The sequence below is a fragment of the Charadrius vociferus genome, unplaced genomic scaffold (genome assembly GCF_000708025.1).
Source record: "Charadrius vociferus isolate BGI_N301 unplaced genomic scaffold, ASM70802v2 scaffold597, whole genome shotgun sequence".
NCBI lineage: Eukaryota > Metazoa > Chordata > Aves > Charadriiformes > Charadriidae > Charadrius > Charadrius vociferus.
The window spans coordinates 31,531-49,853 of record NW_009649212.1 but is presented as its reverse complement, the minus strand read 5'-3'; the positions used below and the strand labels follow the sequence as shown (position 1 = coordinate 49,853).

Genomic DNA, 18,323 nt, shown 5'->3' with positions numbered 1-18,323 from the left:
ACAAGTGGTGTTAGAGGAAGAAAACATTTTGAGATGGGATACTTAAATTCTGAAATGCAGTTAATAAATTCACACTTCTGGCAAGATAGGAAGTTATTTACTAGCAATTTAATTTAGCATTAAGCACTAGCAGATTACAATTAGTGACTCCCAATTAATTAACATAAAAATAGTCTGATGCTAATGCTACTTACTGAATGGTGACCCTTTACTGGGTCAGTGTGGAAAAGAGAAGGAGGCATATTTTTCATCCTCAGAGTCTGTAGTTTTGCATCTAGTTCTATGTGTTCCCATCAGAAGATGCCAGAATGGATAACAACAGCAGAAACCATGTTCTTTAGACACTGTTTTGCTTTGTCTTTGACTTGACCTCTTAGCACTGCCCCAGATGCAGCCGTAGCACACCGTGGAAGTGCAGATCCACATAGTAAGTGAACTCTTTGGGCATGGTGTGTATCCCACGTTTGGGAAGCACATTGTCATAGTAATGATGGGGCAGGGAATGGCCATCAGGGTGCAAAGAGAAGGGCCAGAAGCCATAGAGTGTAATGTGTTGGCACAACTCCAGAGCAGCATTCACTAGCATAAAACCTGAGGAGAGGCGGCGGGTATGAAAACCATGATCATGCCAGTACTTGCTTAGAGCACTCAGGTACTGAGGGTGGAAGAAGAAGACTTGTGACTGGGAGGCAGAGTCCTGTAAGGCATAGAGTGCTCGGTAAGAAGCCTCACTATTGCCAGGGTAGGAGAAAGCTGGGATGAGGAACCAAGTCTTTCCATAGGAAGCTGCTGCCTTCACAAATGGCAGGCGCTGACCATTCAGACCATGAAACCTGTAAGGCAAGAGATGTGAGACCATCACCCTCTGACAACCTCATCCTCATTCCCTCCTGCCTTTCTCATGCTACTGTACCCCAGAGCAGTGAAATACCAGTCTTATTCTTCATCTCCATGTTCCCCTTCTCTGTACCTTGAGGGTAATCTGAGTTCAAAATTCTCAGGTGCAGCTAGCACAGACCAGAAGAGCTGCTTGACAATATGTAGGAGGTTTGCTAGTGACTAGTTGGTTAAAAGGCTGGGAAGATGTCTTCAAATTTAAAACCTTAGTAGCCCCACAGCTCACAATTCATGGAGAACGATGTCCCATAACAGAGGAGCAGAGGGCTGGGAGAGAATTCATGTAATCTGCCTTTAGAGATCTACTACACAGATAACTACATTTGAGCTAATTGTCCAAACGTCCTTTGTAGTCAGTGGAGGGAAACAAGCACAGCTGGATCACAACTGACCTGTCTTATTTTATACGTCTGCTGTGGGACAAGGACTACCTAATTTCTCCACTGGACATAAAGGTCATTTATGCAGCTAGGATGAGAATGAGGCGGAATAGTTCCCATCAGAGCTCCTCCTGACAGCAGCAGTACAGAACACAGCTGAGCCTCTCTGCCTGTCTTAATATCACCCTTGAGAGGATCAGGTCACTGGAAAGACTGGAAATGCTATTAATCTCTAGTGGTAAGCTAAAACAATGAACAGCAACCAAGTCTTGAACAAATCCCACCCCAAACAACTCCAGAATGTGCATTATTCCCCTGTATACCTCTGCACAGAGGGGAGCATCTCAAGGCAGTAAACGCTAATAGCTTTTCTTGGACAGGCCTTGCGTGGTAGCAAAGGCCTGTCTGTTTTCTGGAGCCCAAAGCAGAGGCAAAAGAGGTTGCCCCTTCAAGAACACAGTATACGGGGGAGAAGCAAATTAGGAGTTTTTTCCTCCATTTTCATTACCACACCTATTACCTTTTCTGGAGGATACTAGGATTCACAGTGACAATGCTTGACTTTCTGCCCACATCCTCAGGGAAGTCCACAGAAGGCAGGTTAAATCTAATTGAGGTGATAAACAAAGGAAGTCTATGAGAAATAATGCTACATGATATCCTGAGAGCTTATCCATCCCTCTGTGACACTGACTTGTTCAGGTATACCCAACAATTTCCCCAGACCCTCACCTTCAACCCCACTGAGAACATTTCCTCTGTCTCCATTTTCTCTACCTCCACCCTATTCCCATGAAAGCCCCCTCCTCCTGCTGGTCTCCTACATGTCTCCTGGGCAGGCTGGCAGCAATTACCTGATTACAAACTGGTGCCCATCAATTTTAGAGCCACAGCTACTGTTCCTGAGGATTCCTCCATTTCCCACTACGGCACAGGTTTTGTAGACAGGGTCCTGAAAGGGGGATTTCTATAAAGAACAACATGTAGAAATTCACTCACCCTTAGAGAATTATAGTAAAGACCTACCACAGATCCTCCAACTGGACACATTCCAGGGTGTACAAGAGAAAAGCATGCAGACTTTGAGTCATATCCCCCATCAAAGAGCACTCTGACCTCTGGCAGGATCTCCAGCAAGCCACTGCTGACTTTCAAGCTCTTTGAGCGATACCCATCATAGACAATCTCAGATCCCAATGGTGTGTTGTCTTGCGTCACAGCCAGCCAGGCTGAGGCATTGCAGCAGAGCCCTAACTCTGCCCTGTAAGAGGAAGAGAGTAGAAGATGGTGAGCAGAGGTCTGGGGATGGGATGAAGGGGGATTGTAACAGCATAACAAAGGAGAGACAGATAAGAATGAGAAGTGAGTCCTAGGCAAGGTGCTGCAGTAGAAGCATAAATAAAGGATTAGGTGACCAAGTATTGCAGTGTAACAGGAAAGCAAGCTTGGGAAAGCACAGGGAACACAAACCAAGCAGTGTCAAGTTAGAACAACTTTTGTCAAGCACTCTGTTCATCCATCTCCACATATTCTTCATTTTCTTCTTCATCATCCACATGGATTTCCAGACATTTTCTCTGTTCTCCACTCTTCAGCCTAGTCATTACTCCAAAGCCCTTCCTGCTTGCTTCAGCCTCAGCTTCACCCCTGGCTCACCTGTGCCTTCAACCATCCCCTCATAAGCTCACCAACATGCGAGATCAAAGGCTAGCACATGGGATGCAGCAGGGCAATGCAAACAGTTGTTACATGAGGATTGTGAGTGTGGGTGTGCCTGCATGTCCCACCCATACAATATGATCTAGAGAACATCTCTTTAGATATGGTTGCGAGTGTAGACAGTGTGTGTGAGGATCAGTGCAATAAGCAAACCCTAGCAGGCATTCACCCAAAACTTAACATGTGAAAGAGGAAAACAATCAAGAATCTTTTGGAATAAAGAAGGAGTCACTTGAAACAAATTATTAAAGGAATGTGAACATTTTTCATGAGGGACAAATGACTATGGAGAAGAAAGAGCAGCAGTCAAAACTATATTTGACCCTGGCAGAAGTTGGACCACCAGCAACACAACCTCTGCCAAGGCCAGGTGGAGCATGCTCCCTGTCAAAAGCTGTGCAGAGTCTGCATCCAGCCAGTGGGCCATCAGTATTGGGTGCAGCAAGCAGGGACCCATGGCATGGGTGGTGTGCATATGTGGATTCATGGGGTACTTCTTCACAGGTTTGCGGCTTTTTCTCTCTGACTTGTGGACATCACCTGTACTGGGCCAAGGCAGTAGCGTTGAACTTCCAGCAGCAGTTCTGCATTAACTTCACATGTCTCAGGCTCCAGACCTCATTCACCCTAGGGCAGAAAGAGCTCTTAAGCAACTTGAATGCTCTCACAAAGACTTACTGAAAACAAATGACTCTCTCTTGCATCCCTTCCTACCCCCTGGACCTTCACTGAGGTTACCAGAAGACCCAGTTTAGCCAGTTGCCTGTCTTCCACTGCCCAGCACACTTGTGGCCATGACTCTCACTTCTGAGGTTGCGTTATGTTGCTCAGCAGTCCTTGACATGCTTTTGCTTCTGGAACTTTGACGTCAAGTCTGTGAAAAAACCCAAAGGATTAAACTGAGCCAGAATACCATGTCCTTACACAGCTTTCCTCCATCACTCCACCCCAGCAATCCCATACCCCAGTGTCTCCCCTTGGCCATCTCATGGCCCAGCCTGCAACCACTCCCATCCAGAGCTATCCACCTGAAGCTAGACTCATTACATCCATTCCCTACACTATCTCCACTACTACCCTATTGATTCCTCCCCTGGAGACGTCCTGGAGCAATCCTCCATGTTCCCACTTCCTTTCCAGGACTGAGGGGACACAGTTCCTCCACCCTGTCCCTCACTCACCTGTCATTCAACACCAGAAAGCACACGGAGACAAATGAGACTGCAGCTACAGTCAGCGACATGACCCATAGCTTGTGCATCTTCAGCAGTCTTGGCTTCACGTACTGCTCCCTGCTGATGCTGTTTGGCATTTTGGAGTATGCCTGAGAGAGCAGAAGAAATGAGGAAATTCCATACCTGAGCTGGTCAGTGTAAACACCCAGCCCAGGGCTTCTCTGGCACTGGCCCTCATTGAAAGTTTGCCTTAAGTCCCTGCAAAACAACATTCAACACAAGACATAATAGGGAACTCATTTCTCTTGGGCTATGCTGAAGCATGCCATGGGGTTATCAGTGGATCCTACTGGACCCTGTTGGAAGGCATCACGGGCCTGCAGTATTCTTTCTCCTGTAAAGCTCTCCTCAGCTATTCCAGGGCAGTGATTCTACTGGTATTCTTCCACAGCCTTGGCTCCGCTCCCTGACACCTTCTCCATCTCATCTCTCCAGCAGTTATCTAGAAACGCCTGCACACAAGTTTCTCATCACCTATGTTGGAAAGAAAAGGGCAGGCAGGTTTTTCTCCTCATTTACTTTACTCCCCTGCACATCAGGGGCCATGACCAGCCTTGGGGATCATAAGCACAGAACTGCAGTGCATCTTGCTCATCTCAGCTATGAGCCTTTGTCCTGGAATGCTGTGGTTTTACCTGTTTGCAGGCAGCCACCCCAATCATGTCAATTCTATATCAAAACAGACATGGCATCAGATCGGCATGTTTCTTCAGAAGCACAACTTTATCTGATGTGGGTAAGAGAAACAGTTTTGCAGAATTTTCCAAAGCACACCACTGTTTTCCCCACATCCATTACCACTTTCCCATCCTTGGTTAAGGAATGATTGTTCTGGCTTTCTCCAAAGAGCAGCATGATTGCAAGGTGCAGCAGAGAAGAAGAGGAGGAAGCAATCTTTGTTGACATTCTTTTTGAAGTTTTGCCTCTGAGTTTGCTATTTTTTATGTCTGTTTACGGAATGCTGAGCTAGCCTAATCCAAATCTTTCCAGTGGAAATTTTGAACCCCCACAACTTTCTGGCCACTAAATCAGAGCAATATGAGTTTGATGGATGGACTGTTTGATGGATAAGGAACTGGCTGGATGGCTGTGGTCCAAAAAGTTACAGTCAATGGCTCAATGTCCAAGTGGAAACCTCTGATGAGTGGTGTCCCTCAAGGGTCCATACTGGGACCAATACTATTTAATACCAATCATTGGCATAGCATGATTGAGCACACTCACAGCAAGTTTGCAGATGACACCAAGCTGAGTGGTATGGTTGACACACCAGAGGGATGGGACGCCATCCAGAGGGACCTTGACAGGCTTGAGAAGTGGGCCCATGTGAACAAGTTCAACAAGATCAAGTGCAAGATCCTGCACCTGGGTCAGGACAATCCCCAGTATTGATACTGACTGGAGGATGAAGGTATTGAGAACAGACCAGTGGAAAAGGACTTGGGGATAGTGGTGGGTGAAAAATTAGGCCTGAGCTGGCAATGTCCACTTGCAACCGAGAAAGCCAATTGTATGCTGGGCTGCATAAAAAGAAGCATGCCCAACAGGTCAAGGGAGTTGATTCTCTCCAGTCTTGTGAGACTCCACCTGGAGTACTGCATCCAGTTCTGGGGTCCCCAGCACAAGAAAGACATGGACCTGATAGGCGGAGGTCCAGAGGAGGGCCACAACAATGGTCAGAGGGTTGGAACACTTGTCCTGTGAAGAAGTGCTGGGACAGTTGGGGTTGTTTAGACTGCAGAAGAGAAGGCTCTGGGGAGACCTTGTTGTGGTATTTTAATACTAAAAGGAGGCTTGTAAGAAAAGTGGAGAAAGATATTTTTACCAGGGCCTGTAGTGACAAGACAAGGGGCAATGGTTTTAAACTGAAAGATGGTTGATTTAGACTGGACATAAGGAAGAAATGATTTAAGATGTGGGTGACGAGACACTGGAAGAGGTTGCCCAGAGAAGTTATGGATGCCCCATCATTGGAAGCATTCCAGGTCAGGTTGGATGGGGCTCTGAGCAGCCTGATCTATGTCCCTGCCTATAGCAAGGGGGTGGAACAAGATGATCTTTGACGGTCCCTTCCAACCCAAACCATTCTGTCATTCTATGAATCTTTGATTGTATGATTCTATGAAGATGAAAACTTTAGATTTATCAGGATTGTGATGTGATCATCAGTGGCCTGTTCACAGGGAAAACAAAAGCTTCTTCTTGCCAGTATTGCTCAACTGGACTTTATCTCTCAAAGCTGGAACCTGACTAATCCAGCCCCAGGCAAAATGAAGGTAATCAGAATGTCGGTTTTACTGCTGTCAATGAACAAGTGCACTTCCTGTTACCTTGTTGGGTTTTTTTTGTTTGTTTTTTTTTTTTCTGGGCTAGTGTTATTCAAGGCTGCGTTTTGGTTGTTGGTTTGTAGTTGGTTTTGGTTTTGGTTTTTTTTTCCGAGTAACAGCTCTTTTCAGAGGAGAGTAATATTCTCTTTAAGTCCCTTGGTCTGGGTAAGCATATTATCAGCTCTCAAAAGTGATAGCTGCTGAAACCCAATACAAGCAGTGAACTAATTATATAACAGTCTAGAAAATTAGAATATATGGTTCAGTTTCCCACTGCAAAACCACAAAGTTAAAACGATTTCAATAAAATAAAGAGGTATGTAATCTAAACCCAAGAAAGCTAAACTCACATACCTTTTACACCAAGAAGGCTGAGGCACATCTGTCTGATCCTGAAGCCGGCTTCAAATGCAGTTATACCTGGGCCGATATGGTTTTGCCGCAGCTCAAACCTTGAAACAATCCGGAACTGCCCTCTCAGGGGGAGGAGATGTGTGGATTTCCTTCTGATGGAGTGACTCATGCATTTCTTCAGAATCACAACTATGAACTGTGAAAAGTCCTCCTGTCACTCAGTGCTCAGTGCATTTATGTCTGGATCAAAAGCCTTTCTTGGCCTTGTTTTCATATGTTGTGTGTCCTGTGGCACATATGAATGTGTCTTTTCCATTTGTCAGAGCATTTTGCAAACAGCTGCTGCACAAGAAGACATGGACATAAGTAGACAAAGGTCTTGACTGTACAGCCAAGACCTCAGAATAATCCTGCAGAACTGGGAGGGGAGCTAGCTGCTAGGCTTAATGCAGAGGCTGACTGCAGCAAACCATGCCTAGACCCACAATTCCCAAAACTGCTCAAGAGACTGCAGACACTGGAATATCCCTACAGAATCAAGCTCCACCAAGTGCGCAAGCCATTTCACTTAACAAAGCCTCCCTCACTGCTCCTTCCTGTGTCTGACACTATGAAACAACAAACCCAGTAAAGTGATGTGATTCACAAAGGCCCATAAACCTGGTGGCCATGAACCCTAGAATTCCATGTAGCTGTCACAAACCCAAGGGACCAATAGCCTTAGTGGGGGCTAACCCTCAGGGGTGCTAAGTCTAATGGCCAATAACTCCAGAGGTCACTAATCCTAGGGGTTGTTAACCCTAGCAGGCCATGACCATAGGGACACATAACCTTTAGAGCTCTATAACCCAGGGGCTGCTAACCAGAGGGAGCCATAACCCTAAGGGCCCATAGTCCTGGGGGATGCTAGCACTAGGGGCACTAAACCTCAGGGCTGAGAACCCTAGGGATACATAACTGCAGAGGGCCATAACTCTAAGGCTTGCTACCCCTTGGGATCAATAACTTTACAGGGACCATAAACCAAGGGGCCCATAACACCAGGGGCACTTACCATAGGGTGGAAACTAACCCAAGGTGACAACAACCATAGTGGCATCTAGCCCTACAGGCCAATAACTCTAGGGGTCGTTAAACCTAGGCCCATAAGCCTAGAAGGTGCTAAGGGGCAAAGGGGCGCTCACCATAGGGATCTAGGGGCCCAAAATCCCGGGGGAGCAATAACTGTAGGGTCCCAACACACTAGGGGTGGCTAAGCCTAGGGGCCCATAATCCTAGGGGCCAATAACCCTTGGGAACCCTAACCCTAGAGGCTTCTCATTTTAACTGTTGCAAACTCTAAGGGCTCCAAACCCTAGGGATTGCTAGACCTAGGAGGTGCTAAACCTAGGTGCCAAAAAACCCAAGGGGTCTATAACCCTAGGGAGTCCATTATCCTAGGGGCCAGTACCTGTAAGTGCCCATACCCCAAGGGGCACTTAGTCTAGGTGCCCATAACCCTGGGGGAGCCAGACTGTGAGCTAGCAGGGATCCCCTGGTCCCCCCAGTAGAAACCCCACTGTGGTCTCAACATTAGAGACACACAGTCACTATCTTATACAAACAGCCAGAGATGGACAGGACACCACTGATCCTGCAGTGTCTTGAAAAAAGCCTGCTCTATTTCTTCTTCCTGATCAAGCAGTCTGTGTTGGCACAGAGCTGCCACAACATCACCAGTAATACAGGAACAACTTTTATCCAAGACAAGAGGTGACTGCTGCCATGTCCCTAACTTCTGGCAGATTTCTCACCTCTGCTGGCAGTCACGTTTCCCACTTTTCCCCAAAGTGTTGCCCTCGCTTCCAGCCACATGATCTATTTATCCACCTCTTTTTGCCCCTGGAGTCTGCCATTTTGTAAAACATCATAACCCCTGTGCTCACAGACTGTTCTGTGATTGTCTGACAGGTCCAGCTGCCCCTTCCAGTTTACAAACTGGAAATGTGTTGCAAACATGAAGCCCTTACCCTGGCAGGGTGGGTTACACCTCTGAGCACTGAAAAATAATTTATTTGTCTTGCACACACTGGTGCTTCTTTGCTTTTCTTTAGTGACACTCCTGCTCCCCAGAGAGTCTTTTCCCAGGTAAAGATGAAGCCATATTCCTGAATCCCCTCTTCTGTGCAGGACCCCAAGTTGGCGATGCTGCTCAGCAGAGTGAATGGGGTTGCAGTCCAATTCTTGCCCCCTGTCCAGGTCCAGAGTTGCAGTTCTCTGGGGCCATGGGGTGACTCCACAGTGGCCATGTTGGTCAGGGAGGGAAGTGGACCTATCCAGATAGAGCCACTGCCTATTATTCCTCATTTTAGGGGTCTGTAGCCATGAAACGTGCTCTGAGGAATCATGAGACATTTCCAGTGGCATGAGATGCACTTGGGTGTGCTGCTAGATCCAACCTCAGGTGTTTAATTGAAGATGGTATGAATCCGTTTCCATGCTCCATTCCCAGGGGGTGCTAGGACTCTATGCTTGTCACCATTGAGCACATGGAGAGCCCAGGGAAAGCAGCACATCTTTTAGGGTGCAATGCTTTGAAACATGTTATTGCCATCAGCGTTATAAGAAAAGCTGAGCCTTCAGGCACCACACTGAAAACCTGTTACAGCAGGGATGCTGCTATAGGGGAGGCCAGAAGAGGCCAGGCTTTGTTTAGCAGAGAAGCACCCATTGCTAGGACATGCTTCTGTTCACAGGATTGCCCACACAGACACTGCAGTGCCAGCACCTGGTTATACAGAATCACAGAATGGCAGGAGTTGGAAAGGAGCTCTGGAGATCATCCAGTCCAACACCCCTGCCAAAGCAGGTTCACCTAGAGCAGGCTGGACAGAATTGCATCCAGGTCGGTTTTGAATTTCTCCAGGAGAAGAGGAGAGGAGGAGACTCCACAACCTCTTGGGCAGCCTGTTCCAGTGCTCCAGCACCCTCAAAGAAAATAAGTTTTTCCTCATGTTGAGATGGAATTTTCTGTTTCAATTTGTGCCCGTTACCCCTTGTCCTGTCACTGGGCACCACTGAAAAGAGTCTGGCCCCATACTCTTGACACCCGCCCTTTAGATATTCGATAAGCACTGATGAGGTCTCCTCTCAGTCTGCTCTTCTCCAGATCCAGGTCTCTCAGCTATTCCTCCTAAGAGAGATGCTTCATTCCCTTGATCATCTTCATAGCCCTCCACTGGATTCTCTCCAGTAGTTCCTTGTCTTTCTTGAACTGAGGAGCCCAGAACTGAACACAGTGCTCCAGATGTGGCCTCACCAGGGCGGAGCAGAGGGGGAGGATGACTTCCCTTGACCTGCTGGCCACACTCTTTTTAATGCACCCCAGGAGACCATTGGCCTTTTTCGCCACAAGGGCACATTGCTGGCTTATGGTCAACTTGTCGTCCACCAGGACTCCCAAGTCCCTCTCTGCAGAGCTGCTTTCCAGCAGGTCAACCCCTAACCTGTACTGGTTATTCCTCCCTAGGTGCAGGACCCTACACTTGCCCTTGTTGAACTTCATCATGTTCCTCTCCTCCCAACTCTCTAGCCTGTCCAGGTCTCTGCAGCACAGCAACCAATTGCAGCCAATAAGGATTCAAACCTGAGGGTCCAGGATGTTGGGGGTGGTTGCTGGGACTGTGCAAACTGAGAAGGGAATGTGCAGGGGCAGGGAACTGAAGAGAAACAAAGGAGGAATTGGCAGAAATGGGTGTAAATGGGCCAGCTGTATGTAGAATGGAAACAACCAGTGCGCTTGTGTGACCAAGCCCTCTGCCTGATCATTGCAGTCTGTCCTATTTTCTTATTAGATCCCTTCTTAACTGTCTGCATAATCTCACCCTCTGTCCTGTGTGTGGGAGTGCTGCAAGGACTGAGTACCAGCTACTGGGGGAACCAGCATGAGTGGACTGGGTGCCAGCTACAGGCATCACACCAGGGGTGTGGGCACCCCTGGCCTGTGGTGTCAGTACTGGTGTGAGTAGGGGTCTCGGCCACCAGCCACTGGGGAGGGAAGAGTGTGTGTCCCAAAAATCAGCTGCTGGGGGTGACTGGGTTGAGGGTGGCAAGCAAGGGACTCCACACTGGTGGCTGGAGCTGGACCATGGGTCACAGCCCGTGTGCCTGGGGCTAACTGCTGGGGGATGAGTGTCTGTATCTTCCCCAAATTGGGTCTGCGTGTGTGTGCATGTGTATTCACCAGCAAACTTCAAGCTGGAGCAGCCAGCTCGTAGAAGGATCTGTGTCTTGGCAGGGGTATCAGGTGGACAGAGGGTCCGTGCTGGTCCCCAGGAGGACCTGTGAGCATGGAGTGCCTCTGGGATCCGTGTGTGTGTTGCATGTTTGCAGCAAGCATCAAGCCCTACCAGTCAGCAAGTAGGGGACCTGTGGGGCAGGCAAGAAGGCTAGGCCAGGGGTGCTGGGTGGCAGACAGGCTGTGCTGCTGCTCAGAGGACCTGCGAATGTGCCTATGTGTGTGTGAGAGAGCCTGCACTAGTCTCTGCCAGCCCCAGAGGAGGAGGGGAACGTGTGTTTGTGTGTTATGTGGGTCCAGTATGCAGGTGCTGCTGAAGGCAGCACGGTGTCTGTGGCATTCTATGTGACTGGCCATGTTAGTGTCCTTTGGGACACATGCTCAGATTCGCTGCTAGTTGAACCTGCAGATGGGAAAGCGGCAGCTATAACCCTCAGCCTGGGCAGAGACCCCAGGTCCCCAGGGCACCAGACTGGACTCCAGCAGCCAGACAGGAGGGAGTCTTGGGTCCAAAGCTGTGGCAGGTGACAGCCATTCTTAACATATAGGACAGGTTGCTTTTTTACAGCTCTGTATTTTAAATTTGCATTTATTCGAAAAGTACAGCTTAGAGGTAGTTACACTGATTGCGAAACTTGAATTTTCCCTAACATTCTGCCCAAAGCAGTTTTCACATCATTATTTTTCAGGCTGTAGATGATGGGATTTAGCATGGGGGTTAAAATGCTGTATTGGATGGAAGACAGTTGATCTAGAATGAATGATGAGACTGAACTAGGTTTTGTGTACTGGAAGAGAGCAGTTGTGTATAGCAAAACCACTACAATGAGGTGGGAGCTGCAAGTGGAGAAAGCTTTGTGCCTCCCCTTTGCAGACTGTATCTTCATGACAGTGGAAATGATATAGATATAGGAGATGAGAGTGAGCAGAAAGGAGCTTGAACCAAAGATCACAGCAGAAGACAGAAGAACAAGTTTATTGAGGAAGGTCCTACCGCAAGCTGCAGTTAAGAGAGGGGGCAACTCACAGCTGAAATGCTTGATTTCTGTGTACTCGCAGAACTGCACATTTAGCATTGGCAGTGTGTTTACAATGGAGTGTAAGACCCCCATGGCCCATGCACCCCCCACCAGCTGGCTACAGACAAGTTTGTTCATAACCTCTTGGTAGTGCAGTGGTTTACAGATGGCAACGTATCGGTCATATGCCATTGCTGAGAGCATGAAAATTTCACTACCAGCTGAGAGAAGTATTAGGGACATCTGGATAATACAGGCACTGAATTCAATGGTTTTCTGCTTCAATAGGAAATTCACCAGCATATAAGGAACAACAGTGGTGGCATAACAGATGTCTGCGAGGGCTAAGTGAAAAAGGAAGAAGTACATAGGAGAGTGAAGGTGGGCATCAGTACGTATCACAATCATGATCACCATATTTCCAAACAAAGTGATGAAATAAATAACAGAAAACACAAAGCAGAGGAAGCTTTGAAGGTGTGGGTCACTTGTAAGTCCCAAGAGAACAAACTCTCTTGCACTTGTTTTGTTTTCCATTCACAGCATGTTACCTGGAAGAGGAGGAAAAAACCATTGTGTCAGCAAGTGGAATCAGGGCATACTAGAGTTGCACTAGCTGACTCCCAGGTAACAGAGACAGGCAAACAACCAACCTTGTGCAGTATTCAATGTCAGGAGCAGGAGCTGGAGTGCAGGCAATTTCAGTCCCAGCTGAGAAGCAGGTTTTCCAACACAGGTGCAGAGACAGCGTTAGATGTGAGCTGTCGTCCCCACTGAGCCCTACGGGCACTTCCTCCTCCTCCTTCATGTCCTCTTACAAATGCCTTTCAAACTCCACGCAAGGGGGAGGCCTGGGAAAGAAGTCCTTAAATCCTCTGACTTGTCTAAGATACATTTTCTTCCTGACAAACAGGCTTTAATCCCAGAAGCGCCCATCACCAAACATGGGAGGATGACAGCAATTCCAGCTCGACCGATCTGTTCCTCTGCACTCATGATGTTAACCTTGAACTAGACTCCCAGTGTAAGGTTGCTTCAGTTCTTAGGAAGTCTATTCTATGTGTTTCTGGTTTAACTCAGGACCAAAATGTGATATATCCAAAGGCTGTGCCTGCAGAATACCTCCCCAGGCCCAATATTCTGGACATACAGACACAATGGTGTTTAAGGTCCCCACTCTAAACCAGGGATAAGTGGAATTTTGGAGAATTACATATTTGGGTGTTTACTGCCAGGAGGCTGACCACATAACAGATAATTGCATTTGAAAACAGAGAACTTTCAAGGAATATTTCCTATACACATACATTTTGCTAAACAAAGTTTCCTGTTACATTCCAGAAATACTCACCAATACGTGAGTGGGGATTAATCAGGAAAAACAGTAGTCCAAAATATAATTATATTATATGTTTTTAGCCACATAACTGAGGAGAGATGTCACAAGATGCACAAACATACAAAGCATCTCAGCTATGGACCTGCTGGAGCATGTCCAGAGGAGAGCCACGAGGATGATCCGAGGGCTGGAGCACCTCTCCTGTGAGGAGAGGCTGAGAGAGTTGGGGTTGTTCAGCCTGGAGAAGAGAAGGCTCCGGGGAGAACTTATTGCGGCCTTCCAGTACATAAAGGGGGCCTACAGGAGAGCTGGGGAAGGACTTTTTACTAGGGCATGTAGTGACAGGACGAGGGGGAATGGCTATAAACTGGAAGAAGGCAGGGTTAGATTAAACATTAGGAAGAAGTTTTTTACTTTGAGGGTTGTAAGGCATTGGAACAGGTTGCCCAGAGAGGTTGTTGAGGCCCCATCCCTGGAGGTGTTCAAGGCCAGGCCGGATGTGGCCCTGGGCAACCTGGTCTAGTGGGAGGCGTCCCTGCCCATGGCAGGGGGGTTGGAACTCAAGGATCTTTGAGGTCCTTTCCAACCTGAAACCATTCTATGATTCTATATCACTGTTTCCAACTAAAAGGCAATGTAGACAGCTTTCTTGGCCAAGGCTTGAGATAGACCGTATTCACCTTCCCTTTGGTAGTTTGTAGAGTTCAGACTCAAGTTCTCAGAAGCAAGTATCACCATCCAGTTTGCACCTTTGGCATCTCAAAAAGCACTATGAGCAGTTCCCACATCTTCCACCCCCATCTTTTGCTTTGGTTTGCCTCTCTAAAGACCCAGTTCGTTTACTCCTGAGTTGAGGCAGAATCAAGCCATCATTTTAGCACTCAGGGAGATTAGATGTGTGTGAGTTTGATCCCAGAGCTATCATGACAGCATGAGAAGCTCAAAGGCCTTCACAGTGTGTCACATGATGCCCTACAACACAGAAATGACTTTTTTTAGTTTAAATCATTACCAACATCTTGGTTTCTTTCATTTAGGCACTTGAGTTTGGAAATTGGAAACTCATTACTTCTCAGAAAATTTTTTGTTATCAACAAGTTCTTAGATAACAACTGGTGGGATACTGTCTCCCGGCTAGATTTATCTAAAAGCTATTCACAAAAATCAAAGCTAGTTGTTTCGATCCTCACATTATTTCATCAAAAAAAAAAAAAAAAAAGAAACTCTAGAAGATGATACTTGAGATATGAGAAATAAGTACACTTTTTATAACTTTTTTCCCTTCTCCATTTACAGAAGAGAGACTCCCTGATGTTTAAAAGAAAGTGACAAAAAAAAAATCCTCAATGGAAGAGATTTTATGATCACTTCTAGAAACTGTACTATTCATTTAAATGAATACAAACTAGTTTTATGGAGCGAAAAAAATTCAAGAAATGAATTTATTTTTTGCAAATGTCAAATTAAAACAATATTTTGATCAAGCATTCTAGTTTTGAAAGATAAAATGAAAACATAGATAAGAAGACAGGCTGAGAGAGAGACTTGAGTCATTACAGTGCAATCAACCGTGCAATTTGATATTAAAGGTGGAATATCTTTTACCTATTTAGTCTTCTACAACATTGATGCCACTAGTCATTGCAGACTGCCATTTTAAACCCTTTGGGAGAATATTTTAGTGTTGTTCACTAGTCTTACAGTGAATTTAATAATGTTATTCTTACATTTATATTATACTCACATTTATATAGGAATTTAACAAAAATCATAGTACAATGGAAGTTTCTATTTTTTTCCTATGAATTTTAAAATGAGCCCAGAGCTTCTTTGTAGCAGACAGGAGATTAGTGGAGACTAGCACCTTTATTTGCAAATTTATTCTGCCTTTCAGACACATGTCACTCCTGGCATAGCCAAGTTGTTTCCTTTAGCTATACAAAGAGCCTAGACCATGAACATGAACATGAACACTAACTTATGGTACTTCAAAAAACTCCATACATTCACTAAATTATTTGGTTTGGGATTTGTGTACTCACCAAAAAAATTTGCTTCTTTTCTTAAGATGTCATTTTCCTGTTTGCAATTCTTTTATTCTTTTCCTGGAAAAAGGTATTAAATGTGTTTGTTAGAAGAAAGTACTGTAATGAAATAATAATAAACTAATGTTCATGCATGTATACTCTTAAATCCCTAGAAAAGAGCGAAATAACAGCGAACTGGCCTCTGTCTAACATGAACTTGAGGAACAAGTTAAAACTGAGTAGGTAGATAGACAGATACATTGACAGATATGCAGATAACTAGGGGGAAGGATTCATGGTATACAAGCAAAAACGATACAGTTCCTTCCTCTCAGCTATCACTTGTATAAATAGAACTGTTAGAAAATATAAGTCAATGTTTCCAAAAATGCAACATAAATCTTTCTTGAAGTTCTCTCTCATCTCTGATCTACATCTCTTGTCTTTTTTCATCCTCCCTCTTAATCTCTGCATCTTTAAGTCAAACACTGTATGTAAAAACATTCAATAAAGTTTACTCCTGGAAAAGAGATGCTCCTCTTTTGTCCTGGTGATGTACTGGGGAAAAGTCTATTATACACCTCTTCCTTTGCAGCTCATCTCTTTTCATATTCCTAACTCTAAATTCTTAGCCTTACTTTTGAAGCCTAAATATTTCCTGGCAGCCTCTGGGACAATTATCTCCTGTGTATGAAACTCTGAATATTTTAAGCCAAGAGCTAATAAGCTTATTCCAAGAAAAAAAAAAAAAAAGGCTATTAGCTAGTTTCTTATATTCCCAGTGTTGCACATTATAATTCCTTTCATTAGCCATTCTGTTTTGAAGACTTTTGTGTATTTCTGGCCTCTGTGATACTGGAAACACAAACTCTCTCCTAACTAATGCTAAGACCAGGTCAAATAAATCATCGCATCTTGGGTATTTTAGTTGAAATGAAGAGATCAGTTAAAAGCAGTGATCATTAATATTACAAGCATCCCTCCTTCCCAAAATCATCTGAGATAAGCTTCACATTTTGGATTCTTTTATTGCTTATCTCTTGTCTAAATTATGGACTTTTTCTACTAATCTTTGGTGCCTACAATGCAAATAACAACTGAGATAGATAGCCACTTCATGTATCTGTATCTTAATGTCCCTATATAGTTCATATAGAAGTATGATGTCCATAGTTCGGATGTCTAAATAGAAACATATGAATCCCATCTGAAAGAACTACCATACATACCCTGGCAGTACAAAGAGGTGACATAGCTTCCCTTATTTTTTTATGCATCCTTTTTTTTGCTTTTTATCAAAAGACCTTTTGCCTGAGCTTGATTTTCTGTAACTGTGCATATTTTGCCTAGTGTGCCAAAGAAAGAAGCTATTGATGATTTATCCCCCTGCAACTGTGGTGTGGCAGTCATCCATAGGTTTACCACAGTTTTACAAAAATATAACTGAAATGACATGTTTGTGGTGGATATTCAGGACAAGTAAGTATGTTGCAAGATGGATATCCAGCGTATCAGAAAAAAAAGTTTGCATCACGGGAATCCTAGCTAGAAGAAGAAACTTGGTGCACAAGCACCCATTCAACCATGGTTTTCTCTGAAATTTTCCATTTCCATGTAGATCCTGTGATACTACTACTATGCAACCAAAAAAATCAGCAAGATTCTCTATCATCCTGTATTTATCTTTTATCGTTATTGTCAACTATAACCTGATTCAAAAAGCTTTTCTTTATCTAGTTAAAATTTCAGTGAACAGGAAAAAAAAATCTTAATTCCTAAATTAGAAGAAATCTTAAATATTACTTCATTGGATTTTGAATAAACTTTAGGTAGAAAAATATTCAAATATGAAGATTGATAGACAGAGGAGGGAAATGGGAAATGCTTTTTTTTCCTTTAGTGTGTTTAAAGTCTCTCTTATCCAACACTTCCTCCCCCGCCATCTCCCTAAGACCTGTTCTCTTACACAGTTGCACACACACACACAAGTCCACCCCTGGAGACCCCAGACCCTACAGACCCTGTCCCCTCTGATAAGCAGGTCTTTAACTGAGATGGAGTTCATTTTTTTATATGTGAGATAACTTTCTATGCTCCCGTTACTGCAAGGGGAAAAAAGAGGCACATCTGAGGTGCAGCTCAGTTCATCTGTCTCAGGTATCTATTTTAGGTTGCAGTCTCACTGTTAAGATTGAGTACAGGATTCAATATGTGAATGTTTCCTTCTTTTACTGTGACATGGACCCCTTGTTTTAACAGCATATGAATGACAAATCTCTTCAAGGATCCCTTCTGGCCCATTCCCAAAGAAGATTCAAATATATTTTAGTGGTATCATAATTCTTATTATCTCTTTTCATTAGCAAGGGTGGGACCACACCCTGTCTTTTCTATCTTAGTTTAGTCTTCCAGTATTATACCTCATAGCTTTGTGCTTTCATGCCATGCTTCTTTTCACAGAGCACACATCTACAATATCACACCTGGACATGAGAATATTCATCACTGACGGAGGGTCTGTAGTCACCCTTAAGAAAATAGCAGAGCAGTTCTGTGCTGAGGGGTTTGAGAAGCACCACTCAGAATGAAAACACGAACAGTGTTCTATGTTAAGACCCAAACTGAGAAACATTTTGGTGATTTAGACCATGGATAAAAGACAGGTATCATTCATGGCATGCACATGTTGATAACAGGATCTCTGAGTGCACAAGCATGAAAGGCTTTGGGACAGTACTGAGGCAGGGATT

General features: G+C 44.9%; 1 protein-coding gene across 1 annotated transcript; it reads right to left on the bottom strand.

Annotated features, from left to right (window-relative positions):
- Window positions 1-373: 373 nt before the first annotated feature.
- LOC104289957 (olfactory receptor 146-like) lies at window positions 374-12,744 on the bottom strand. The gene is made up of 9 exons (XM_009888990.1): window positions 12,216-12,744; window positions 11,840-11,939; window positions 4,867-4,900; window positions 4,178-4,320; window positions 3,537-3,623; window positions 2,394-2,538; window positions 2,132-2,244; window positions 733-833; window positions 374-591 (listed from the first exon to the last, which is right to left on the bottom strand). Exons 1-9 carry the CDS (start codon window positions 12,742-12,744, stop codon window positions 374-376), a joined length of 1,470 nt encoding a protein of 489 aa, XP_009887292.1.
- Between the last annotated feature and the right edge of the window lie 5,579 nt (window positions 12,745-18,323).